This window comes from Lissotriton helveticus, chromosome 1_2 (assembly GCF_964261635.1).
Source record: "Lissotriton helveticus chromosome 1_2, aLisHel1.1, whole genome shotgun sequence".
Lineage (NCBI taxonomy): Eukaryota > Metazoa > Chordata > Amphibia > Caudata > Salamandridae > Lissotriton > Lissotriton helveticus.
In genome coordinates, this window is record NC_136058.1 from 437,236,053 (window position 1) to 437,263,389 (window position 27,337).

Sequence of the window (27,337 nt, forward strand, 5' to 3'; positions counted from 1 at the left end):
GCTACTCTGGAACCCATAAAGGATTAGTGGTGAATTAATATGGTGGAATATGGAATTAGAGAAATGAACATGTTAGTCTGTTATTTTGATTGAAAAGGATAGTGGAGGGATAGAAAAGTGAAGGATTTCTTTTTTTAGGTCATAGCAGTAGGAGGAGGCTTTTGGATGAGTAAAAAGTGTTTTTGGAGGGGAAGAGTCAGAGGGGAGAGTTTAAAAACGTTTCTTTTGGGGGATCGGTATAGTAAAAGAGATGTCTGATGATACAAGGTGGGACAGAGTAGGAGAGAGGATTATTTTGTGAAACATAGTGGTATGGGGTTTGGGATAAAAGAGAGTGGGTGTAGAGGATATATTGATAGATATATAGGGTGAGACATAGGGTAGTGAATTGGAAAAAGTAGTAGAAAGAAGTTTGAAATGAGTCAGAAAGTTGGGCTAGAAGATATATTGAGAGAAGTATAGGCTGAGAAATAGGGTAGTGCATTGAAAATGCTAAATTAGAAGAAAGTGATAAATATATAGATACATAAGTAAATTGAAAGTATATAGATGCATAAAGGAGGTAAGTATATGCAGATTAAAGATATTGATAGAGGTATAGGATGAGAAATAGGATAGTGCATTGGATATGCTTTTTAAGGAGAAAAGTAACAGACACATAGATCCAAGTACATGGCGGTACATAGATGCACAATGGAAGCAAGTACATGTAGACCAAAGATGATTTTTGTCTTTTTTGTTGTTTTATAACATAAGTATTGTACATGTTTATACAAAGCAATACACAAAGATAGGCCCATATCTATAGTGAAAATAAATGTATATATACAGAGTGACAAATACGTAGGGTGGGTATTAATGAATGGCCAGCATTCCTGGCACTGGTCCCGGCCAGTCTCCAACACGTTTAAACAGGCACTCACCCATGTCCTCTCCACCCTTAGCTCCGACTCCCAAGCGGAGATGCCCTAAGCCTTGGCTGTTTATGGCCCTAGTAGTCAGGTGACCCCTTCAGCCATTGGGAACCCTAGCCAAAACACTATCTAATCACAACACTAACCCTAAACTCTAGAACCAATTGGAACCTGGACCTTACAGCCAATCATGACCCTAGTCCAAGCACCCAATCAGTTTAGAAAACCCTGATCTCTACGTCCAATAGAGGCCCTAGCCCTACCAGTAGTCTCAACCCTAGTCCAAGCAACAAATGGCACAGGAAGCCCTAGTTCCTATTTTCAATAGAAAGCCTAACCCTACTCTTAGTCCCACACCTAGTCCAGGAACCAATCATACCAGAAGCTCTAATCGCTACTTCCAATTAAAGGCCTAACCCTAGCCCTAGTCCCACCCTAGTCCCAACAAACAATAACACAGGAAGCCCTAGTCCCTACTTCCAAAAGAAATCCTAACCCTAGCCCCAACCCTACATTGATTGAATCACAGACCCAGAAACCAATCAGAACCCTCAAATACCCAACCAATGAAGACACTAACCCTAATCCAATAGAAACATCAGATACAACCACCAATCAGTGTACACATGTATCAAACATTATCAGACTATATTAGGTTCCAGATACCTCAGACAAGGTTTGCTGACCAGGGAGTTAGAAGCTGCTCCTCTATTCAGAAATCTCCTAGGAGACAGACAGGCTCAATCCACACTTTGTACTTCTGCAGGTAAGGCCCTAACAGACGTGTCCTCTAACAACATTATTTGTATAAAACTTTACTCCCTCTCCTGGCCAAAAAACGAAGTGCACAGTCCCTATTAAACACAGTTTAAACAGCTTACAACAGATGATTGCTGTCTCAGGGGGAAGGGGGGCTGGTTTCACTTACTTGTTATCACAAAATGGTCACTGGGGGTGCACTGCTTAACATACAGGTCTTAGCACAGAGCAAAGGAGACATTTGGAGGGTAAAACTGATAGTCACGGGGAATGAAGGGAAAAGCTACAGAGTTTGGACTGCAAATCCCACAATTCAACAGGTTAAATGCTTCCAGTCATAGGCAGGAAAAACCACAAGCATTGAGGGACACCTGGTTCACAAGCACCCTCACAGACATGCTGGATCTGCCTATGTCGCGCGGATCGGTCACAAGACACTAAAGAACACTACAAGATGACATGCCAAAAATTATTTTGATGGTGAGGCAGAAATGAGGAAGGGACTATAGTTGTAATTCACAGATACAAGTGGGACACTGCCCTCAAACATGTTATGATTTCACTGCATTAATGGCACACTCAAAATGATACACAGGACTGACCCAGGAAAGACAAACATGTGGCGAAATCATGCTTTGGCATGGGCTATGTTCGTCTATACAGTATGGTCATGTCCACAGATAATGAAGTACTGGGAAAACGCATCTGACAGCTAAATAAAACAGACCTGTTGATTTCATAACGTAGCTTCCAAACAAAACGAAATCCTGCCTTTTTTATTCGGGAACTTGTATTCTGTGCCCTAATATAAGAGGGTATAACTTTTATGTGATAAATATACTTTGTTTTGGGGTATCGGAAACGCACAATCTGTTGATTACTCATCTGAAGCAAAACACAAGCCGTTGAATGAATTACATTATTTATTTAAAACAACAATACTATGCGGTGAGAGTTGCCTATTTAATGCACTTCGAGAAATCCAATTCTTAACACAATCAAATTGTAATTGTTTTAGACACTCAACTTGGAATGGCCCACCACAAAGGCCACTGCAACTAGAAATTATATACAAAACCAAGGAATATCTTGTATTGAAAATGAAATCTATCAAAAGTCATATGTAGACATAATTAATTCAACAGTAAAAGAAACTCTTTACAGCAGGCTTGCTTCTTTTCGTTTTTTCTTTTTCTTTTTCCACTTCAAGTGTTATTTTTCAAAGATGCTTCAAAATAAATGATGATCAAATACATCCAGTTCAATTGATGATCAAATACATCAAAATACAGCCTACGCGTTTCGTCCTCAAAGGGACATCATCAGGGCTGTAGAAGTAAAGAAAAAAAGAAAAAATATAACTAACCATTCATATATACTTTCGTTATCGATCTTGCATTCCATAGTTCATTTACTAATAATTCCTCTTGATTCTGCCTATATAACAATCTAAAACAATTTAAAACAATGCCTGCCTATTTAACATTCTGCCAAATAATGTCATTTAATTGAGAATTTTAAACAGAACAACTCCTCCTGAGTGTGACCAATATATGAAACCTTTAACCCTTCTTTTTAAGATTTTTCCGCGACAAAAACATTTTAAAACAGAATGATTCATTTCGTATCTATGTGCACCATTTAAATTACAATTATCCCCTGCTTGTAAACAAGTGAATGGTAAATGATTGCTCACCTAGATTTATAAAGAAAACAGGAAAATTCTTCCGTTTAAATCAAGTAGTTTTCACAGAAGCGGTTGAGAAGTCTCCAATTTTAAGAACACGGTATCTCTTATGGTCCACTAGTATAAGAAAAGAAATTGTATATATTTGAAAATAGAATACGTCCTGATCTTCTCAAAAGTCCATGTTTGGGAAAAAGAGAATTATTCTCAATCCCTTTAAATTCACCAAGCTCTATTTAATACAGGTATGGTATCACTACCTAAAGAAAATGTACAGTCACCTAAGATCCAGTACAGGGTAACGAATCCTAGGATCTTTATGAAACACTATGTCTATTCTACCAAAAACTCAAGTTTAAATGGCTCCTACCCTTCGAATCTTGCTCGTGCTGTCTGTTCGGTCAATATGCCAAAAAGTTATCTTCCATACGATATTTCACAATTCCAAAAATTCCTAAGAAAAGAATCACAAAGGCAAACAAGGAGACAAAGTAAATGAATTGTCCCCTTTCAAATAACCATGTTGTCTCTATTCTAAGCAAAAATATCTGCCATGTAAGGCTCGAGTCGGCCATACACCTACCCCCGTCAATAATGATCAGCTTCTCCCGCATCTTACATCCTCGACGACTCGCTTGGTAAAGAGTCGACAATTCCTAGTTAGTTCCTGCCTCTATTTAAATGCTCTATCATCCAATCGGAATGTTTAAAAAACGCGCCAACAACCGCCTCTATTATAGGGTCTGTGTTCCCTAATACGTCCGCTCACCGGTGTAACCGGAAATGTTATATAAAGCCCATTATTTCAATCTGCATTGCGTCTGTACGGGTCACGGTATGCACAAACGGAAATCGATGAAGTGTTTCCGGTTAGTCTCAAATGTTCAGGGATTGGTTCAAATGCAAATCGTCTATTGGCCAATCATTGTTAGTGAACCGAGACATGATATCGTAAGTTGACTATTCACTGTTCGTTCCTGCACACGAGCATGCGCGCCAACTACAGCCTCTATTTTTGATCCATGTTCCCTCATAGGTCCGCACGTCGATATGGCAGGAAATACTTACTGAAACCATGGCATAGACAAACGGAAATCTTTAAGATATATCCGGTTTGTCTCAAGTAATCAGATATTGGTTAAAACAACTGTCGTGTCTTGACCATTCACTTTTAGAATAATATTAACAAAAACGCGCCTTAGTTTATTGTTTACACCGGAAATAATACACGTTTATCCGGTCGAGTTTCTATGTCTCATCGATGTGTATAATCTATCACTTTTTAAACAGTGCTTACGTACCGTGACACTGCAACGCACAAATTTATCTATTAGTAAATTGTTCTGACTTAATTTACTCATAACAAAAATCCAGGCAACTAGTATTACATGTGCAATTTCAGATAAAGAGTATAGTCCAATGTGTGTTTATTGAACTAAACTCAACAAAGACCGCAATTATTCCACCTTCTGTTTTTAAATATTTATATGCTCCGTTGGGAATATCTTGAATTCTAAATTATTAAGATTAAGGCCAATAAACGACCTTATGCATAACTAAGCATACTCAAAAATACTGTGTACATATCCTGTATGTGATCAGAGTGATCACAAAAAATGGAGGAAAAAAATCAAAATAAATGAATGTAAAAATCATAACCATGGTATTATTTATTTAACTTGTCTCCCCAAGCCAAGAGACAAATACACTGCACTCCCAAGTCCAATTGAAAAGAAATCCCATTCAGTATTATTATGAAATAAAGAAAGGGAAACACCTAAACACATGTGCATTATATGTTGTTTTAATTATCAAATGAATGGAGGCCAGACATCATCCGGAAGAGCACGCGGTACACGGTCATTGGAGCAGTAGAGTATCTCCGTCTTAGATCCATTAAACTGGAGGGGGTTGGAACACAACCAGTTCGATGTGACAGTCAGGCAGCGGTGGAAAGTCTCTAAAGAGACAGCGTCTTTGACCTCCAAGGAAAAGACCAGTTGTGTATCGCCGGCGTAATTAAACACCGAGATACCGAAAGATTTTATCAATTGGATCAAAGGATGGAGGTACAGATTGAATAATATGGGGCTGATGGCCGAGCCCTGCGGTACTCCCTGCCCAACTTTCCGCACGTCCGACTTAAAAGGTGGCAAAGCCACTACCTGCTGTCTGTTGTTAAGGTAAGAGACTAACCAGTCCCTTGCCAACCCCGTAACTCCGATCTCCTCCAGTCTCTTAATGAGGGTGGAGTGGCTGACCGTGTCGAACGCGGCCGACATGTCGACCAGCACTAAAAAGGCTGCCCGTCCTGTGTAAACCCGCGAACGAAGATTTTCTAACACGGCCACCAGCGCCGATTCCGTCCCGTGCGCTGGCCGAAACCCAAACTGGGCCACATCCAGCCAGGTGTCATCCTCTAGGAAACTCGATAGAGAGGGGGTAATCAACTTCTCCAAGATCTTAACCAGAAAAGGAAGCAGGGAAATAGGCCTATAATTTGACAAACAGGTCGGGTCAAGTGTGGGTTTTTTCAGGAGGGGGGAAACCACCGCCAGCTTCCAGCTCTCCGGGACAGTCGCAGTAGCAAGCGACTGCTGACAGATGGAGTACAGAGGGTGGAAGAGTTCGTCCTGGAATAATTTCCAGAATTTATGCGGAAGAGGATCCAGCGCCGAGCCTGATGATACAGTCTGTGCCAGTTTACAGAACTCCTCAAAAGATGGCAAAGAGAAACAACTCAGCTGAGGATGATTGGGAGGTTCGTCCAGGGTTCCCAGACTGAGAGGAAGACAGTTCCGCCGGGGATAGCTGGGAGATTCCTCCGAGACCTCCCAACTAGAGGGAGGGCAACTCAGCAGGAGACCATTGGATGGTACTCCCGGCGCAGCTGGGCCAGGAGGAAAATCATTCAGTTGGAAAGAGCTGAAAGGTTCCTCCGGAGCTCCCAGGCTGAGAGGCCAACAGCTCTGTCAGGGTCGACTAGAAGGCTCTTCCGGAGCTCCTACGCCGAGAGAAAAACAGCTCGGCGGGGGTCGACTGGAAGATTCGTCCAGAGCTCCCGGACTAAAAGAGGGATGGCTCAGCTGGGGTCGGCTGGAGGAGCTCCCAGGCCGAGGTGCAAGCGGCTCGGCCGGGGTCGACTGGAGGACTCCTCCGGAGCTCCCAGGCCGAGGTGCAAGCAGCTCAGCCGGGGTCGACTGGAGGATTCTTCCGGAGCTCCCAGGCCGGAATGCAAGCAACTAGGCCGGGGTCGACTGGAAGGTTCTCCCGGAACTCCCAAGGTAGACTGACTAGGTAGACTGTCCAAAGGGGTCAACAGAGACAAAGCCTCCCCAGCAAGTCCACTCAGAATCGTGGCGATCTTATCCTCAAAGGCGGCTGCCAGGGAATCACACAAGGCCTGTGAGATTGGAATAGTATTCATGGCACCAGCCGGATGGGAAAGATCATTCACAATCTTAAATAGGGACTGAGACTTATTAGTCACCTAGTTTAATGTATCCTCCAAATATACTGCTTTGGCACACTTAATCTGTGCTTTGTATTCCTGTAGTGTCAATCTAAAAGTAGTTTTTGCAGCCTCCAGATAGTGCCTCCTCCACACCCTCTCTGCCCATCTGCATCTCAACCTCAGCTGCAAGAGGTCAGGAGTGAACCAAGGCATGGCGCGGTTCTGTCTATTCCTTGAGCAGCGCAATGGGGCCACCTTATCCAGGGAGTCGGAAATCTGCCGACATCGACATTGTTTCCAAGTGCAAAACCTTCAGGGAGAAGGGTGGGCAGGACTGAAGATTTTAAAAGTCTAGACCAAGATCTACCCATTTTGATATTGCTCTGCCCTGTATCACTCGGACTGCAGGTAGGCAAAGATGGAATGAAACAAGCGCATGATCCGTCCAGCATTGAGGCATGATGTCATTCACCACTACATGCTGGGCGTCAGCAAACACCAGGTCCAGAGCATGGCCTTTCTGGTGGGTCGCAGAGAGAACCAGCTGCTGCAGCTGAATATTATTACAGGCCTGGCAGAGGTCATGGTAGGCAGAGTCTAAAGGCCCGTTTAGCCATAGGTTAAAATCTCCCAGAACTAGCAGTCTATTGTGGGAGTTGGAAAGATCATAAATAAGATCAATAAAATCCAGTAGAGTAGAAGGGGCATTGCCCGGTGGTCTATAGCAAAGCACCCCTGAATATAGCGTTTTCTCCTGCCCTTTAAGGGAGAAGCCAATAAGCTCAAAGCCCGGCACCTCCTTGATCTGTAGCTGCGAAAGAGCTAGAGTTTCCCGAAAAATGAAGCCTATACCACCACCTCTGTTCTTCAAGCGAGGAGTGTGCCTGATTGTATAGCCCTGGGGGCACGCCAGACCCAATTCTACCTCACAGTCCGCCCGAGTCCATGTTTCCGTGAGGAAAAGCACATCGAGTCCACAGGACTCAATAAGAAAAACAATCTCCATATGGTGCTTACAGAGGGACCGGACGTTAAGTAGTCCACATAACAGCTGCTCTGGTTTGACCGAAGGAGCAGCCTGCTGGGGTCTAAGCTGCAAAAGATCTGTCCTGGAGAATACTATGCGTGGGCTAGTCGAAGAGACAGAGTGTTCGGCCCTAGGCGCCCGTAGCGCGAACGGGCGCAAACGGGCTTACCTCTGGCGCACCTCCGGCGCGCCTACGTCGCGCCCGCTGCGCGCCAACGCTGTGCGCTAAGGGGGTGGCCATCTTATGTACCGAAGTATCGCGAAATTCCTGTGAGGGCAAGCCACTGGCCCCTCACACAAGATGGCTCCTAAAGATGGTATTGACCTTCGTGAACCCAACCCAATATGGCGGCCAAAAGCGGCGAGTTCCTGATGAGCCCCCAGCTATCCCTCTATCCCAGCAAGGGTGCCAAACAATTAATATGCGGGTAAGTCCTAGCTGAAGAGCCCCACACACAAGAAGAGAGCGACGGCGTTCTAGCGCTAACAGCGCAAGTGCGAAACAAAATAGTGCAAAATCAGATTTAAGCCTAACAAGTTATTTAAAATATTTAAAACAGCAGGTAATAGCGGCGTGCGGCGCGCGTCGCGTAGCAGGCAAATAAGTCTACCTGACTACGGGGAGGCGGCTCGCTTAAGTAGGCTCCTCCTCCAATACAAAAGTCCTGTGAGGGCTAGCCACTGGCCCCTCACACAAGATGGCGCCTAAAGATGGTATTGACCTTCGTGAGCCCAACCCAATATGGCGGCCAAAAGCGGCGAGTTCCTGATGAGCCCCCAGCTATCCCTCTATCCCAGCAAGGGTGCCAAACAATTAATATGCGGGTAAGTCCTAGCTGAAGAGCCCCACACACAAGAAGAGAGCAACAACGTTCTAGCGCTAACAGCGCAAGCGCGAAACAAAATAGTGCAAAAACAGATTTAAGCCTAACAAGTTATTTAAAATATTTAAAACAGCAGGTAATAGCGGCGTGCGGCGCGCGTCGCGTAGCAGGCAAATAAGTCTACCTGACTACGGGGAGGCGGCTCGCTTAAGTAGGCTCCTCCTCCAATACAAAAGTCCTGTGAGGGCAAGCCACTGGCCCCTCACACAAGAAGGCTCCTAAAGATGGTATTGACCTTCGTGAGCCCAACCCAATATGGCGGCCAAAAGCGGCGAGTTCCTGATGAGCCCCCCAGCTATCCCTCTATCCCAGCAAGTGTGGGTGCCAAACAATTAATATGCGGGTAAGTCCTAGCTGAAGAGCCCCACACACAAGAAGAGAGCAACGGCGTTCTAGCGCTAACAGCGCAAGCGCGAAACAAAATAGTGCAAAAACAGATTTAAGCCTAACAAGTTATTTAAAATATTTAAAACAGCAGGTAATAGCGGCGCGTAGCAGGCAAATAAGTCTGATCACCGTTAAACTTCAAATGGGAATGTCGCGGTTGGAAATTTAAAGAAAATGGACACTTAGAGGAGGACTTTGAGCAAACCCCTTTAGACTTAAGGAGTTCTAGAGCCAACACCCACAGGAGCAATATAGTACTCGAGTTACCTCACCCAGGGAAGCCGGGTGCATAGGTGTCTTTTGGTGTTGGGAATCTTCGCTGTTTCCAATGGCGATCTGCTGCAAAGTGCTACTGCTGTCAGAGTGGAAAGTGTCCACAGTGATCCAAGTCTGGATCGAAGATGAGAAGAACCTGAAAGAAGAGGGGACAGAGTCTGGGTCACTTGCCAGTGACCAGGGACACGATAGGCAGATGCCCACCGATGTCGGGTGATTTCAGGTGAAGGAGGTGAAGATTGACTCTTCAGCCACAAGGACCAGGAGGCGTCGACGACAACCAGGAGCTAGATAAGAGCTGACCCACGAAGTATGTAGAGTGCTGCAGTATCGGTGCCTGGATTGGACCCAACAAGCCTTGGCAACAGCAACCCACGCAGAAAAGAGAAAGATGCTTCAGTGTGGGCCAGCAAGGTCCGAGGGACTCCCCACTTGGTGGGGAGTCAGGGCACATCTAAAGCAAGAGGTGTCGAGAAGTCAATGCACTTGCAAATGTGCAGGGTGTCCAGGAGTTCTAGTTCCACGTCACTCACGAGGGCTGTGGGTCTCAGCTTTGCTGGGGACTCGTGTCAGCCTCTGAGAAGTCTGGAAATCCTCTTCCTGGGCTGCAGATACTTCAGAGTCCGTCTGGAGCTTGGGAGATGCAGACCGGCACATGCTTTGTTGGTGCCTGCCAAGCAGGGGAGTTACTCCTTGACCCCAAAGGAGATTTCTTTAGTCCTCTAGTCTTGAGTAGAGCGTCAAAGTTCCAGGATTCAGTTGCAGAGTTTCCTCCAGGGATATCTAAAGTCCTGTTGCCAGGGGTTCCTTACTTATACCTAAGAAAGGGGTTGGACTAACTCTGGGGACACACCTATGGGAGGGTTTGGAAAGAGGGATGGCTACACCCATTTCCTTTGTCCAGTTTCGTGCCAGAGCAGGGGCTGGTAGCCCCTGCAACTGGTTTGAGCTGGACTATGCACAGGGACACCAAATGTGCCCCCAGTGCAGACTTCAAAGCACTCCGGGAGTGTAACCACCCAGCCCTAATCCACCATGGCCTGTCTGGGAGGTGGTTACGCCTCCCTGTGACAGGAAACCTATTGTCCAGGCCTCCCCTGCCGGAGTTTCGGTCAGCAGCAGTAGGCCAGACTTGTGTCTGTGGCTGCAGCATCCATTTTGTGATGCCATAGCTCTTTAAACTGGTTACCGGGTAGACCGGTGTGTAAATGTCTCTCCCTCAAGAAGGGTGGAATTCTACCCCGCCGCCAGGACTGGCGGGGAGTAAGATTCCAAAGTGTTTGACACCAAACACAACATGTTTCCGTGCAGCCATCCCAAAGTTAGCATTTACCGCAAGGATATAATGCAGAGTATATGGTCAGGCTGCATCTCAGAGCAGCCCCAGAGAATGGTTCCGAAAGCTGCAGAGGGGCTCTGCTCATGCATGGGCACCCTCTCACATGAAACCAAGCACCCTGCCTTCAAGATTGATAAGGCCTGCCATAGGGGTGACTGATAGGTCTCTATGTGTAGTGATTTAAAGTAGATATACGTAACCTATATCTCAGTAAGGGGTGCATGTCATTTTGGAAGGCTTCCCAGGGGTGGCATAATACATGCTGCAGCCCCTGGTAGGCCTCTGGGGTACCTATGCCCTTAGTACCTAGTGTACCATGTACTAGGGACTCAAAAGGGTATCCCAGTAACCAAACTGGAGTATATCCATAGTACATGGAATCAATTTTAGGGAGAAGGCAGATAGGCTGGGGTCCTGAATAGCAGGATCACAGCCAAACTAAGTCGAAAACCAGCAAAACACCAGGAAAAAAGTGGGGGCAACCATGCAGTCAGATGACACCTTCCTACAATAATGTTCAAGAGTGAGGGGCTCAAAAGTCACAATAAAATCCCCCGCAATCAGAATGTTTGAACCACGGTAGATCTAATAAGTTGTCTAAAGCCACTATAACTTTAGACTTCTTCCCCTTTGAGCCCCTGGCATAAACGTTAGAAATGTCCACAGCCCCTTTTTGGCCCCACTTCAACCTGATCGCAACAATATCATTACTCTGTGTTTCAAGGACCCAATATTAAAACCGCCAACTTGGCGCACACAGATTACCAATTCACCTGAGGGTCGACCCTTACCCCCACATGTTGCAGGGGTATAGTAATTTAAGCAACCTAAGCAGTATAGGGGGTCTATTTCCCAGGTTTCTTGAAAACAACAGACATCAAACTGATCAATAAAAGCGAACCAATCAGGGGAGACGGTCTTCGTCTTCAATCCTGCTACATTCCAGGATAACATGGATGTCTCATGGGTAGCAGGTGAATGTCCGCTTGGAACATCAATAAGTACATCATTTGGGCCCGATACTCCTACAGGTAAGGAGGGTGCTTCCCGAGAGGCAGTAGCCTCCCTTCCTGGATGAAGACAAGGAAGTTGAGTACCAGCTAAGGGTAAGAGAGTGGATTCCTTAATCATATGGGGAGCAAAAAGACCATCTAGTTTGTTCTGGGTATTACAAAGCAGTCAATCATTAGCCTCAAGAGAGGAAAAGCCTCTTAACCCAGGCAGTGTATATTCGAGTGTTTGGTGGACACACTGCTTGGTAATTCCGCGCCTGCGTTGAGCGTTCTATTGAGCGGGGCGGGCCGTGACGGAACCGCTCCATCACGAGCACAGCTCAACCAACGCTGGTGACGGAGCGGTTCCGTCACCAGCATGCGGCCGCCCCGCCCCCTTAGCACTGCGGCGGAATAGCCGCCGCAGTGAAGGGGTTAAATTACTGTTTTCCAACCTACACTCCCCCGTTATTTATGTCCCGCTTTCCCATAACAAAAAAAATTATAACAAACAAGCATGAGAACAGGCAGGAAAAAGTTGCAAGCAGTGCAAGTACAAAAAAGTAGAAGACATTTTTTATGTTAAAATCTTTTTTATCAGGTTTTCAGTTGTATATAATGTTGTCTTCGTTTGTATAAACGTAACAAAAATGCTTAACACTTTTTATTATAACTTTTCAACAAAATTCACAGCAGCCACAACGCTCTACAACATAGCCAAAGTTCTGGCTAAACACATAAGGTCCCAAAGACGAGACCCATTGGCTATGACAACGCTTGTTTTAGTGGGTTATGAAACATAGCTGGAATAGCTCATTGGCGGGCCCTACTAGGGTTGTTTAAACTAGCTGGTTGGGTAGAGCGTTGTGGGGATTTAGTATTTGCTACATGGGTGGTTGTATCTGTCACTAATATGTCCTCGCACTCGCTAATGCGGGTATCTATCCTATCCAGTACACAATTACTCCCTGCATGTTTCTGTATTTTCCTAGCCTTTTTCCCTTTACTATCCCTCCCGCCCCTCCCCCACTGCCCTCCATAGTTTTCCTTTTCCCCATGCTACCGCTATAGTGCAAGTTAAGTCTAAAGCAACCTGTCTACACAATCAGCAATGAACAGGCCTCTTGGCCCCGTGGATAATGAGAACCCTCAGGCCACCCTTATACCGGCCCCACAAACCCCTCAGGAGAGAGAGCGTAATTATTTAGAATCAAAGAGAGTAGTTTGGGCAATGCTAGGAGATAAACGCGTTAACAGTACCTTGACTAGTCCACAACAGTTCTTGAATGTCCAGCGAATCTGAGTAGGCAAGATGCCTAATGCCAGTGGAAAGGGGGGTAGCCCTGCCCTGCCTCTTCCTGGCAATGAGGGCAAGGACGGGACAGCCCTTGGCCCGGGCTTCGCCCGCGCGCGTCCTGCGCTGCGGGGGAGAGGCTGCGCTATAAGCGTGGTGACATCAAGGGATGCTGGGGCAGGCAGTCCTCACACTGAGGTTGAGCGCCTTGGTAGGCTGATGGCACTAGCGGCGTTTCCGACGTGGACCCTGGAACTCCTGTGCCACCAGGGTGCTGCGCAGAGCTTGTGGTGTCCGTTGCTGGTGATAAGATAGCTTGCTCCCCTAGTGCCTGGCCTGTGCTATTGCATTGTTTGCATCAGATTCACCTAGTGCCTGGCTTGTGTTATTACATTGTTTGCCTCGGATTCTCCTAATGCCTGGCCTGTGATATTGCATTGTTTGCATCAGATTCTCCTCGAGCCTGGCCTGTGTTATTGCATTGTTTGCCTCGGATTCACCTAGTGCCTGGCTTGTGTTATTGCATTGTTTGCATCAGAATCTCCTAGTGCCCAGCCTGTGTTATTATATTGTTTGCATCAGATTCTCCTTGTGCCTGGCCTGTGTTATTGCATTGTTTGCGTCGGATTCTCCTAATGCCTGGCCTGTGATATTGCATTGTTTGAGTCCCGTTTTCCTAGTACCTGGTCTGTGTTATTGCACTGATTGTGTCATATTCTTGCAATGCCTGGCCTGTGTTATTGCATTGTTTGCATCACTTTTTTCTAGTACCTGGTCTGTGTTATTGCACTGTATGTGCGGCTTTTGGTATGTTATTATTCCAATAGTTGCTGCTTTTCTAACAAACATGGTACCTTTTATCCCAATCAAGTGCATGTGACTGCAAGGACACTTCCTGCAGTAACAATCTATTTCCTATTTATGTGGCAACAGACAGCACAACATGTCTGCCAGAGATGCTGTAGGGTCAGAAACAGTACATAGGTAAGTAGGTATGATGGAAAACAAACTATTGCGTAAGATTTTAAACGAAGAAGCTGCTGTGATAGACGGCAAAAAATTAATGTCAAAACATCAGCATTAGGACAATGGTACATGGAACAATAATGGTAGATATATTTACACTTCTGTGCAGTGCGTGTCACTTAATGTTCTTTTCTTGCACTCTCATGAGATGGTTTTGCAAGGCAAATCTGAGCTCACTGAGTGTGGAGCTTCCACGAATCCCAGAGACAGGCCGTTCCAAAGACGGTAACAGAGAAGGTTGAAAGATCTGAGTCTTCATCCTGGAATATGGAATGGTGATCCCTGAGGGGGTGTGGGTGGTCTGTGTGTTGCCACGGCTGTCCAGGGGGTGTAAGAAAATGTCAGTAATTTGTGGAGGGCCCTCTTTTGCGTGAGAACCACCCAGCTTCATGCAATACAGACTTGAGGGTTTGTGTCTGCGCAGGATGAGTTACATTCTGATAGTAAAATGGAGGACCTTGTCCAAAGGCGATAGATGTTGCCAAGGATTAACATCTTCAGTTACGACAGATAGAGAAAGTCCATGTATCTCGAGGAGCTTGAAAAGCTTTCTGCACTCTGCTGGTGCAGGCAGGATGTTTATTCTCTAGTTGGCATTTGCCAGGGGATGTTCAGATACAGTGGGTTAATTAAACCTTGCAGCAGCACTTGTAGCGTGGACTCTTGGAGTCTTGTAGTATGTGTTAGATGCGGAAGAACTGTCTTAATGTTCTACGGAGCTCAGAAAATCCAGACTTTCCGGGCCAGAACCGGGTGCTGTAAGCTGCACTAGTTTCAGGGAGATGGACAGATGTTATGGCGATAGGAAACCCCGACAAACCACAATAATGTTCCACTCTTCCAGGTTAGACGAAACCAAAAAGGCTTGAACAAAGGGAGCTGTTGAAAGTGTCAAAGGTGACCTATGAACAGCAAGGTAAAGACAGGAGTTGGTGTTTGAGATAATCTTAAGTGAATAGGAAAGAAATGAGAAGTGTGTGAATGGAGTTACTTTCGTTGTATACTTCGTAAAGAGTTACTGGAAATTTTGCAGCCCCGCCTGGTCCATCTCTTTTTCTAAACTCTATTGTTGTTTGAATGAAATCTTGACCGTAGGCATCTATCTTAAGCAAAACCTTAAGCACTTGGGAGCTCCGAGCACCCTTACTTTGCTAAGTTACTCAGTGAACACTGTTAAATCACCTAGTTTTCAGACATTAATAAGATGTCACCTGATCAGCAGAACTTTTAGTTAAATATTTGTGTATTATGAAATATTCCCTACTAAGTTCAAAGGCAGTAAAGAAGAAGGGGCGATTTACTAAGATTTTGCGTCGTGTTTGCGTCACAAAAGTGGCACAAAAGAGTGCAAAATCTTTTTTTCCTAATTTTCTTTCCAGCAAATAACGTAAAAGTAATGTGAAGCATCGCACTGCACTGCTTCGCGTTACTTTGCACCTTGGGGCCTGCCAATGGTGGGGCATGGGCGTTCCCGTGTAACCACCCATTGGGGCAGATTTATGAGTTCTGGCGCATCTCTGCAAATCAGCAGGGATGCGCCAGAACTGATGCGTCACGCAATTCCCTCCTTGCGGCACCACAGATGCGCCGCATTTACATTGCGGCGCACCATGGTGCAAGGAAGGGCAGATGCGTGACGCATCTTGTGGTGTACGGGAGGCGCATTGCTGGAGTAGCGTCGCAAGTGCGACGCAACTCCTGCAATGTACAGAGGCCACCCATCCATAACGTGGTGCGTCACTCCTTACGCCTGCTTCAAGCAGGCGTAAGGATTTGACCCAACAGCGTCGTAAAACTGACTCAGTGAAATCTTATAGATTTCACTACGTCAGTTTTATGGGGCTTTCCTACGAGGGAACGCCCAACCTGCGACAGAACGCCCACATGAAACCTGACGCAGGTTTCATGTGGCGCAGGGCTTTACAACGTGACGCATCTGCCTAGATGCGTCACGTTGTAAATAGGTTGCAGGGATGCGCCACGTTTCCGTGCCGTTGCGTGACGCAACGGCAGCGTAAACGTGGCGCAAGTCTGACATAAATCTGCCCCATTGTTTCTCACGCTAAACTCAATTTACCAAATACAGTAGATTGGGTTTAGCGTGAGAAAACTGCACCCTTTTAAACTAGGCGCTTGGAAGGAGAAATGCTTTAATTTCTCCTTCCTTTTCTGAATTTGCATGCGTGCTGCACTGTGCAACATGCATACAAGGTTGGAAAAGGTTTCCCTCATGTCTAGGCATAGTATTTTGTACAGGAAGGGTGTCCTTCCTGTAGAAAACCTATGCTGGGCTCACACACACACGCTAGCGCTCTGGTGCTAAGGTGTGTGCATGGCGCAGGGCTGCTGTAATCAGTGCCGGCGCAAGGGAAAGGGAAGGAGAGAGCCATATCTTTGAAAATATGGTACTCTCCTGCTCCCTCCCTGTCATGCAGTGCAGCCTCGCAGGGGGAGGCCTGCGCCACATTGCGTGGAGATTTGGTAAATCTCCCCTGAAATGTCTTTTACAACCAGATAAATATTGTGATTTCTTATTCTATTTTGTTTCAATTTAGTAATTTTAAATATCTTTACATCCTACAGATAACAAGCCTTGAATGTATGAATTGACCATCAGTAATAACGCGAATGCTGTAAATCTTCAAAATTTGCAGAAATATTGAGCTACAGTATTCAGGAAAACATCAGCGCAGTCGGCGACAGAGGAACCTGCACACAAACTGACAGATCCCGGATGAAGCATCAAGGGCAGTTCAGTGATTGTAAGAGTCTGAGCTGTGCACCTCCACGCCACAAGACGAAGAAATGACCTTAGGAAAATTAAGGCAACAACAATAACAAACCACCTCCTGAATAAACAAGTGTCAAATACTAACTTTGATCAATGTATCGGTATGATGTGATTACCGCAGTGCTCTATTTTCTAAAATGAAGACAAGCCATCATTCCGTGCTCTAGGTGAATTGTAAACTCTTTCTGGCCAAACCACAGTAACAAGCGAAAAGCACAACAGAGCGGAGCCAGACAACTGACGGGTAAAGGAAAGAGGAGCTCTTCTATCGACAATACAACAGACTGTCCCAATTTGCACCAGCCAGAAGGAAGATACATCTTTACCTGCAAGCGTCCACAGCCATAATCCAATCTAAAGGCACAATCCCCTACAAAGACACATTCTACGTATTAGGAGTGTGGCAAATATTTGGTGGCTATTGTATTTTATTGTTAAAACAGAAATCAAACGTGCAAAATACTGCACACATTTAAAGTGTGTGAGAAATCACAAGTGCTTTATCAGCCATGTTGGCCCATCAGGAACTACAGTCAAGGGATATAGACCATTATATACCCGACCCACATACACTAACCAAGAAAGAAGAATCATACACATACAGCAAGAGCTTTAGTTTGTCATCATTACTCAAGCTTCATCAGCACACGTACACAGGACAAAAACCATTCAAGTGCAGTGAATGTGTAAAGTGCTTTAGTCAGTTATCACACCTTCAAAGACACAATCAAACACACACAGGAGAAAAACCATTCAAATGCAGTGAATGTGGGAAGAGCTTTAGTCGATTATCAAACCTACGAAGACATCAACAAACACACACAAGGGAAAAACCATTCAAGTGCAGTGAATATGCAAAGTGTTTTACTTTCTCGTCACACCTACAAAGCCATCTGTCTAACCACATAGGAGAAAAAAAATTCAAGTGCAGTGAATGTGCAAAGTGCTTCAGTAAGTCATCACACCTACAAATTCATCTGCGAACACACACAGGAGAAAAGCCCTTTAAATGCAGTGAATGTGGCAAGAGCTTTAGTCAGTTACATCACCTACACAGACATCAGCGAACACACTCGGAGGAAAAACCATACCAGTGCAGTGAATGTGGGAAGAGCTGTAATCGATTAGAAAATCTACAAACACATCAGCGAACACACACAGGGGAAAAACCATACCATTGCAATGAATGTGAAAGCATTTTTAGTCGTTACTCAACATTAAGGATTCATCAGCAAACACACACAGGGGAAAAACCATTCAAGTGCAGTGAATGTGCAAAGTGCTTTAGTCGGTTATCAGGCCTAAAAAGTCATCAGCGAACACACACGGGGGAAAAACCCTTTCATTGTAGTGAATGTGACAGTAGTTTTCACAGCTCTTCAGCATTAAGGTATCATCAGCGAACTCACACAGGAGAAAAAACATTCAAGTGCAATGAATGTGTCAAGAGCTTTAGTAAATTATCAGTACTACAAGGTCATCAGCGAACACACACAGGGGAGAAACCATTCAACTGCAGTGAATGTGGGAAGAGCTTTAGTAAATTATCAGTCCTACAAATTCATCAGCGAACACACACAGGGGAAAAACCCTTTCATTGTAGTGAATGTGACAGTAGTTATCGCAGCTCTTCAGCATTAAGGTATCATCAGCGAACTCTCACAGGAGAAAAACCATTCAAGTGCAATGAATGTGTCAAGAGCTTTAGTCAATTATCAGTGCTACAAAGACATCAGCGAACACACACAGGGGAAAAACCATTCAACTGCAGTGAATGTGCAAAGTGCTTTGGTCAGTTATCATACCTAAAAAGTCATCAGCGAACACACACGGGGGAAAAACCCTATCATTGTAGTGAATGTGACAGTAGTTATCGCAGCTCTTCAGCATTTAGGTATCATGAGCGAACTCACACAGGAGAAAAACCATTCAAGTGCAATGAATGTGTCAAGAGCTTTAGTCAATTATCAGTGCTACAAAGACATCAGCGAACACACACAGGGGAAAAACCATTCAACTGCAGTGAATGTGCAAAGTGCTTTGGTCGGTTATCATACCTAAAAAGTCATCAGCGAACACACACGGGGGAAAAACCCTATCATTGTAGTGAATGTGACAGTAGTTATCGCAGCTCTTCAGCATTAAGGTATCATGAGCGAACTCACACAGGAGAAAAACCATTCAAGTGCAGTGCATGTCTAAAGAGCTTTAGTAAATTATCAGTACTACAAGGTCATGAGCGAACACACACAGGGGAGAAACCATTCAACTGCACTGAATGTGGGAAGAGCTTTAATCACTTATCAAACCTCCAAACACATCAGCGAACACACACAGGGAAAAAACCCTATCATTGTAGTAAATGTGACATTAGTTTTTGCGGCTCTTCAGGATTAAGGCGTCACCAGCAAACTCACACAGGAGAAAAACCATTCAAGTGCAATGAATGTGGGAAGCGTTTTAGTCTCTTATCAAACCTTCAAACACATCAGCGAACACACACAGGGGAGAAACCCTATCATTGTAGTGAATGTGACAGTAGTTTTCATGGCTCTTCAGCACTAAGGTATCATCAGCGAACACACACAGGAAAAGAAACATTAAAGTGCAGTGAATGTGCAAAGAGCTTTAGCCGATTGTCACATCTACAAAGTCATCAGCGAACACACACAGGGGAAAAACCCTATCATTGTAGTGAATGTGACAGTAGTTTTCGCAGCTCTTCAGCATTAAGGTATCATCAGCTAACTCACGCAGGAGAAAAACCATTCAAGTGTAATTAATGTCTAAAGAGCTTTAGTCAATTATCAGTTCTACAAAATCATCAGCGAACACACACTGGAAAAACCCTAACATTGTAATGAATGTGACAGTACTTTTCGCGGCTCTTCAGCATTAAGGATTCATCAGCGAACACACACAGGAGAAAAACCATTCAAGTGCTGTGAATGTGCAAAGTGCTTTAGTCAGTTATCACACCTTCAAAGTTATCAGCAAAAACACACTTGGGAAAAACTATTCAACGGCAGTGAATGTAGGAAAAGCTTTAGTAACTTATCAAACCTCCAAACACATCAGCGAACACAGAGACTCTGGAAAGAACTTAAGAACATCAAAAATAATATTGACCCCTTAGAGACAAAGACAAGAGCAGAACAGTGCAGTTATTGTGAGAGGAATGAATTACGGAAAAAAATTAAATTCAAATTGTGTGGGACATTGAAATGCCAGATGATAGAAGACCGGACTAGCAGTAAAGAAGGAAAACAGATAACAGTATTTGCAGAGTTATAAAAGTGTTTGTTTCCAGTGATTGTTCACTTCCGTACACATAGCAAAGCAGCATGATGTACCAGGATACACAGTGGGAGGCTAGCACAATGTGGACTAAAAGAAAAGAAAAATTGTTGATTTTTATTTGGTGAAGAAGAGATACAAAGGAAAACATTCAATCGCACCTGACCACACCTCCTTTAAAAGCAACACTGAACAATACTGGGACTAACAGTGGTATTTTCAGATAACTTGTCGGCTTAGTGATAAAACCTATAAACCAAACACACCCAGAGTGGACATGTTGTCAGGGCTCTGGAGATGGAAGCTTCATTGGTAAAATGTATGTATTGCTATTAACAAATGCCACTGCAGTATATGTAATGAACTAAAACGAAGCACAGGTGTTCAAGAAATAACCTGTTTTTAGATATAAAAGAGCACATACCTTGTTTTTAAGTAATGTTTGCTGCATCTTTTACACACTGTTATCGGTTGCTGGATCAGCTCGTGCCTCGGGCCTTATAACTAAGTGTGACCCGTGGCTCCTTTCCGACATGGCTCTCCCTATTCAGTTTGTGACTTGCCAAACTCTTTCTTTTTACCAGAATTGAGCCATTGTAAGCAGCCGACTCTGTTTGAAGAATGTGGTGAAATAGCGAAATCCCACATGAAAAGCATATATGTGCCAGGACAATCAGTTGCACTCCCAGCAACTCGTCTCCCACACTTGATTGTCCCTTGTCCTCAAACGTTCTAAAGGATTTGTCGTATGAATGCCAGAAGTGGCAGTGACATTCATGAAGCTAACGCTAACAGGAGTGTGTGGGAGATAGAGAGGGTGAGAGATAAAGAGAGCGAGAGAGACAAAGAAAGGGGGGAGAAATAGAGAGAAATGGAAGGAGAGGGAACGGCACGTTATATGTACTCACCTAAAAATAGAAGAAGCAGCCGAATACATGTCAATGAGTGACATCACCAGAGAAACGGGCTGAACACCTGTGAATTTATATGTTTATTTTTAATACCTATAGACCCATGTCATGCCAATAAACAGGGCACAAGTAAGGAAAATAGTATGGAGCGCATTATCGTATGCAAATTACAGTGACGTCACATGTAGTGACATCACAAGAAGTGATGTCAGGTCCTTATAATAATTTGTATGTGAAAGGTTGACGGCCTGTTTTAAAAACAAAAAACAAGAAACATAAAATAATGTAAAAATACGTTTTTGGTTTCAGTTTTTATACATCATATGTTTTTCCCACTTTTAGTTTGTAACTAAACTCGGAAATGACTGAAAGTGTAAATATTTTTAAACAGATATGTGGAACTTTGAAATTACATTTTTAAACAATTTTCAGCAAATAAATAAAATGTGCTTTTAATTTGCGTTTGTTTCCTGATGTTATTCTTTATCCAGCCCCTAAGCCCCAAAGTGGTTCACATTTACTGTGTATTAAGCAAAGAAGGGCTAATTTTGTCAAGTTCTCTGTTCCTCTCTTGCGCCACTCACACAAACAAACAGTCGCAGGCTAAGGAGCTTGATGAAACTGAGTCAAGTTTCTAGATAATAGTGGGGGACCCCTTCAAACTGTGGCTACCCCCGACTTGTGCCATGCTGATAAACCTTTCTTGACCCCCACCGTATGATCTACTCTGATTTTTGGAGGGACACACTTCCACAGATGACCATGTTAAATCTAGCTTCGCACACCCACTGAGCATTCCTGCAGGTGTGGTACTTGATAGCAAAGGTTTATTGTCAGCATTATTTACAGCAGATAATAAAACAATCACAATTCTTGTCGATTTAAAACGACTTAAGCACAGTTCATACAAATACTACACTTTGCGGATAATCCATGATCTGACGTAAAATGCTAGTGCAAATAGATGACGTACATCACTTTTAAAACCAATCAATTAGATAGAGCGGTCATTAGATCTTACAAAGCGTACCAGCTAACAAGCACGTACATAGGTACAGATACCGGCGTCTCCGTCTGCTTGTTGCCTACTCAGAGCAAGCAAACCCCTAGCAAGCCTGACAGCTGTCTTATAAACATCAGAAATAAAAGAAGAGCACAAGCCTGCTGCGCAGACGTTACCTAGTGTGTTAAAAAAACAAGGATTGTCCAAATAGTTTGTTTTGCTGACAGCCGGGTAGAAATTAAACCCTCAGATATGGGCCAATAGACGGCCAACACCTAAGCGAGCAGAAAGTGAAGGTACAAGTAGAAATGAGCAACAATACCTCTCGATGCTCTGTCCAGTCCATAAGGTTCTCCAGTGCCTTTCATGTTGGAGTCGAGCTACGCCCCGGTTTATGAGGGCAAATTTATCAAAGGACGAGCACAGCGCCCCGAGATGAACGGAAAATTTCAAAACCATCACTACAGTTGGTTTATGGTTTGAACCCACTTCCTTCGCTGCTGTCTATGGCAGGTCTGCATATACGAAGCAACTGCCTGGCAAATCTCCATACGATCAGTTCTATAACATAAGAAAAGTGCTGCACTGCAGCATCTTAGATTACGTGTTAGAAAAAGTGGACGTAGGTAGTACCTACGGGTTTTATGCGACATATCACACAGCAGCATAAAATGCATATATGACTCAGGCCCCCTTATGTATGGGGACACGTGTCAGATCCGCCTCCAGGGGCTTTACCCATGATTTACTTAAGGTCGGCACCTGAAGAGATCCTAATCTGAACATGAGATGTAAAGCCATTTTCTCAGAAGTCCATGAACTGCACCAGGCGCGGTTCACATTTTACTTTCTGGTAATTAGTCGGAAGGATGCCTTTCCTTGCTTCTTGCGTGCTCCACATGAATGCACGATATTTCTTTTTAACCAGTTCTAGTGTTGCCTTATTCATCAGTTCCAGATGATTCTATTTCTCTACTCAACTAGTGTATGTTAGAATGTTCTCAGCGTGCTTGAACCAGAGTAAATTATTGTAATCCTGCATCGTCGCAGTATCTGCGGAACCATACTATATGATGCAAACAATAGATTTGACCACACTCGCATCCAATATCTTATTGGGTGAGATCCTCCAGTGAACCCCAGCTCAGCTCTTAATACTGTCAGTGGGGTTCCCAGACCCAGGTTTAGTACACGTAACAAGAAGATGTTTCCCAGTTTAAGAAGAGCCTGAACTTTCGTAAAATCCCACAGTTCAGCACCATAAGCGCAGGCCATACGTGCATTTGTCTTGAATGCATCAATGCTAGTTTTATTGGTCTCTTGCTGCTTGAGTTAGCAAAATGTAGAATAGTGGCGTCAATTTTGTTTCCGCCTTCGCCACATGAGCTTTCCAATATAAATGGTCATCCATTCGTATGCAGAGGTAGTCATGTTTTAAGTCGCTTAGTTGGTTTACCATTAATCCTGAATGTCAACAATACCTTTGATTTATGAATAATTATCATATATTTTTCTCTTTATTGATTATTAACTTCCGTACCTTACAGAATAGCTCAAAGCCTTCCAAAAGTTGATGCATTGATTTTTCAGTACGCGCTAATATTACTGCATCATCTGCAACCAGCGGGATTGGAATATTTTCCTTCTCCAATATCGGAACATCAAGACGAAGATTCCCGAGAGAATTCAGTTCCACTGATGTGAATGTTGAATAAAGCTGGGGCAAGTACGCAACCCTGCCCAACGCCAATGTTTATTTCAAACTTCTCTGTGCATTCTTCTTTTACACCAAATCTTACTCTGGAATGATTGCCGCGGCAGATCCTTTCGGATAGTTAAAAGTTGCTTGGGAACCTCCTTCCTCCAGAAGACTCAGAAGGACGGAGCGGCGACAGAATCGAATGCTGTTTTTAGGTCTCTTAAGACCAAGTAGAGCGGGTAGTTTCCAGGGACACGAAACTTCATACAGATCATGTGCAACCTCAGAGCCTGGTCGATTCTACTTTAGCCTTTTCAGGATCCAGCCTGAGAGTTAGAGGCAATATTGTCCTCCTCTGTCCAGGTCTCGAGACGTGACTGTAAGGGTTTCCCAAAGATTTTCCAGATGTTGCCTAATTGGGAAATTAGCCGATAGCTGGGGGGTCATCTCTCCCCCCCCCTTTCTTTTTTTTTTTTTTTAAACCTTTATTTCGTAAAAAAGAGTACAGTTACAGACCTACAACCACACAGGCCGGTCAGTTACATGCAATAACAATATCAACTCTATACACAGCTCATCAGCCGACAGCCCGAGGGTCCGGCAGCGTAGAAGCACGATGTTATCCGGAGCCCATGGCAAGAGAGGATAAATAAAGGTTTCCATTTTTTACAATGTATAAACAACACAAAGAAAAACATGAAAAAGAGTCGAGGCAAAACCAAGCAATATAAGGACTGTTACGTACGGTAGGGGGAGACAAATGAGTAGCAGGCATCAAGAAATCACGGGAGAGGGGAGTGGGGACCGAGAGTGAGCAGTGCATCACATATAACAGGAAATCAAAGTACCAGAACGTACAGTCAAGGAGATCGTGGAATGTCAGGGGGCTCAGCGAGGGGAGGAGCACAGATCTCTCCTCGATATGAATTCCATTGACCCCATATCTTGCCCCACTTCTTGGGCCTACCACGAGATATGTACACGATTTTTTCTCTAAACATGCACCAGTCCATGTTCTCCTCACAGGTCGAGACCGACGGTGCCCTATGAGATCCCCACAATTGAGCAATATCTCTCTTCGCAATCATGTTACCCAGCGTGACCCACTGAGTCTGAGCAACCGTAAAGTCATTCTGTTTCCATACATTCAACAAACAGCGTCTGGCCTCAGGGAGCAGCTCAACACCCGTCACTTCACCCTTGACCGCATGCACTCGATTCCAGAAAACCACTACCTCCGGGCATTCCCATATAATGTGGAGGAAGGTAGCAAGCATACCACAGCCACGCCGACATGACCCATCCACAGAATAACCCATATGCACCAACCGTGGACCCGTGACATAGACACGATGCAGAATCTTCAGCTGCACCAGTCGGAGACACGCCGGAATCGCAACTTCTTTAGGGGAGGATATTGCAGCTTGCCAGTCCTCGTCGTCCAACTCCAGACCATCACCAATCCACGCATCTCTTAGCTGTATAAGGAGGTCCGAACGGGCATTAATAAGTTTTTTATATATAAGAGAGATAGTGCTGTCAGGGACATGCCCATCCAGCACTCTATCCTCCAGGGGTGAAGACTCAGGAATCGTAGTCCCAACAGGGAAGACCGAATCGAGTGCGTGGCGGACCTGAAGATTTCGAAAATATTCCCTGTCACTCAACTTATACTCCCGTTTCAGTTCGTCGAAAGTTTTGACTCTGCTGGTGGCCCAAAGATCGCCCACTTTGCTGATACCAATAAGGTCCCAACTATCGAATCCCTTCGATGACCACAGACCACTCAATCTCTCAGCAGCAAACAGGGGAGTTGCCCTAGTCAGTTTATCCATCCAGCCCGTGGCCGATGTTGCACTGCCCCATACCCGTACCGCCACAGCAGTGGGGCCCGTCAGATTCCTCCTGGCGGTTCTGGAATAGAGCGCTCTATTGTAATCACCCCCCGGCAGTTGCCACCTGTCCATCTCATAGGCGGGATTCGGGACAGGACCATACATGGCGTTATTGATGGCACTCAACTGAGATGCCCAGTAATAACGTTTGACATCAGGCAAAGCTATACCACCGTCATACCACGGCGAAGTCAATTTTGCCAATGCTATGCGGGGCCGCCCGCCCCAAACCAACTTCCTCTGGAGGCCCTCAATTTCACGGAAATAGCTGGCCGGAACTAGATTGAGCGTATTCTGAATGGCGTACAGGAACCGGGGAAGAGACATCATTTTAAACAAGGCCGCTCTTCCCAAAGGGGACAGAGGCAATCCACACCACGCCGCAACATCCAACCTAAGCCGGACAAGCGGAGGTAGTAAATTCCGCTCATAGTGCACCGTGGGGTCCATCGAAATGTAGATCCCCAAGTACTTGAAGCCAACTTCGGAAACAGGTATAGGGCAAATGCGGGGCAGAGAGGTTGTCCACCCCTAAGTGGGTAAATGCAGGACTTAGCCCAATTGATAACCAAACCAGAGTTCCTTCCGAAAGAACTCAGGACGTCAAACAGAACACCCAACGACTTATGGGGAGAAGTGAGATACAACAATATATCATCGGCATAAAGCGACACACGATCCTCGAAGGCGGGGGACCACCGTATGCCCTTGAGCGAGGGCTCCCAACGGAGCCACGCGGCAAGGGGTTCAAGAGCAAGTGCAAAAAGGAGAGGCAACAAAGGGCAGCCCTGCCCCGTGCCGCGCCCAAGAACAAAAGGTTCCGAGGCCCTTCCGTTGACCACCACCTGAGCCAGCGGTTGCTCATATAAAAGTCTAACCCACCCAATGAACTTAGGGCCAAAGCCAAACTTGGCAAGGGCAGCCCACAGATATGGCCATTCCACCGTGTCGAAGGCCACCGAGGCGTCAAGTGAGAGCAAGATGGCCGACTCCTCAAGAGACCCCGCCCTTGCCAAGACACCATGAAGACGTCGAAGATTGAGCGCGGTATTGCGGTGGGGAATAAAACCAGACTGATCCGGGTGTACCAAATCGCCGATCACTGTAATCAGCCGGCTCGCCAAGAGCTTCGCAAGGATCTTGGGCTCCACATTCAAAAGCGAGATCGGCCGATATGACGAACAGAGTTCACGAGGCTTGCCATCCTTGTGGATGACCACAATGGATGCCAGTCTCTGGTCCCGGGGAAGGAGCCCGAGATCTCGCGATGCCAAGAACATCCGGCGAAGATACGGCGCCATTTTGTCAGGGCTCAGCTTATACAGCTCGACCGGTATGCCGTTCGGGCCCGAAGCCTTGCCCGAACGAAGCGAACGGATAGCGAGCGCTACTTCATCGGTGGAAACATCCGCTTCCATAAGCTCCTTGTCTGAGTCCGACAGACTAGGCAACGCTATATCGCGGAGCAACAAGTGCGAGTCCTCCTCCTGTCTGCCAGTGACCGGCGCGTAAACCTTCTGAAAGTGCTGGGCAAAGACCTCCACTATCTCGACCGGGTCCACCACTCGCGCGCCATCCACTCTCTCAATAACAGGCACCACCCGACTCAATCTATACCTCTTGTCCAGCCAAGCAATCAATTTTCCTGCCTTGTCACCCACATCATACAGACGACCTTGCTGCTCACGATTCATTGCCCTAG

At 45.2% G+C, this 27,337-nt stretch overlaps 1 protein-coding gene across 1 annotated transcript in view; it reads left to right on the forward strand.

Moving 5' to 3' along the window:
* The window catches only part of LOC144805225 (uncharacterized), a 170,286-nt gene extending 148,788 nt beyond the window's left edge, over positions 1 to 21,498 (forward strand). The window contains exon 5 of the mRNA XM_078671950.1: positions 17,322 to 21,498. Coding sequence (XP_078528076.1) covers positions 17,322 to 19,613 — 2,292 coding nt within the window. The 3' untranslated portion in view covers positions 19,614 to 21,498. The remainder of the gene's footprint in view (positions 1 to 17,321) is intronic.
* Positions 21,499 to 27,337: the final 5,839 nt, after the last annotated feature.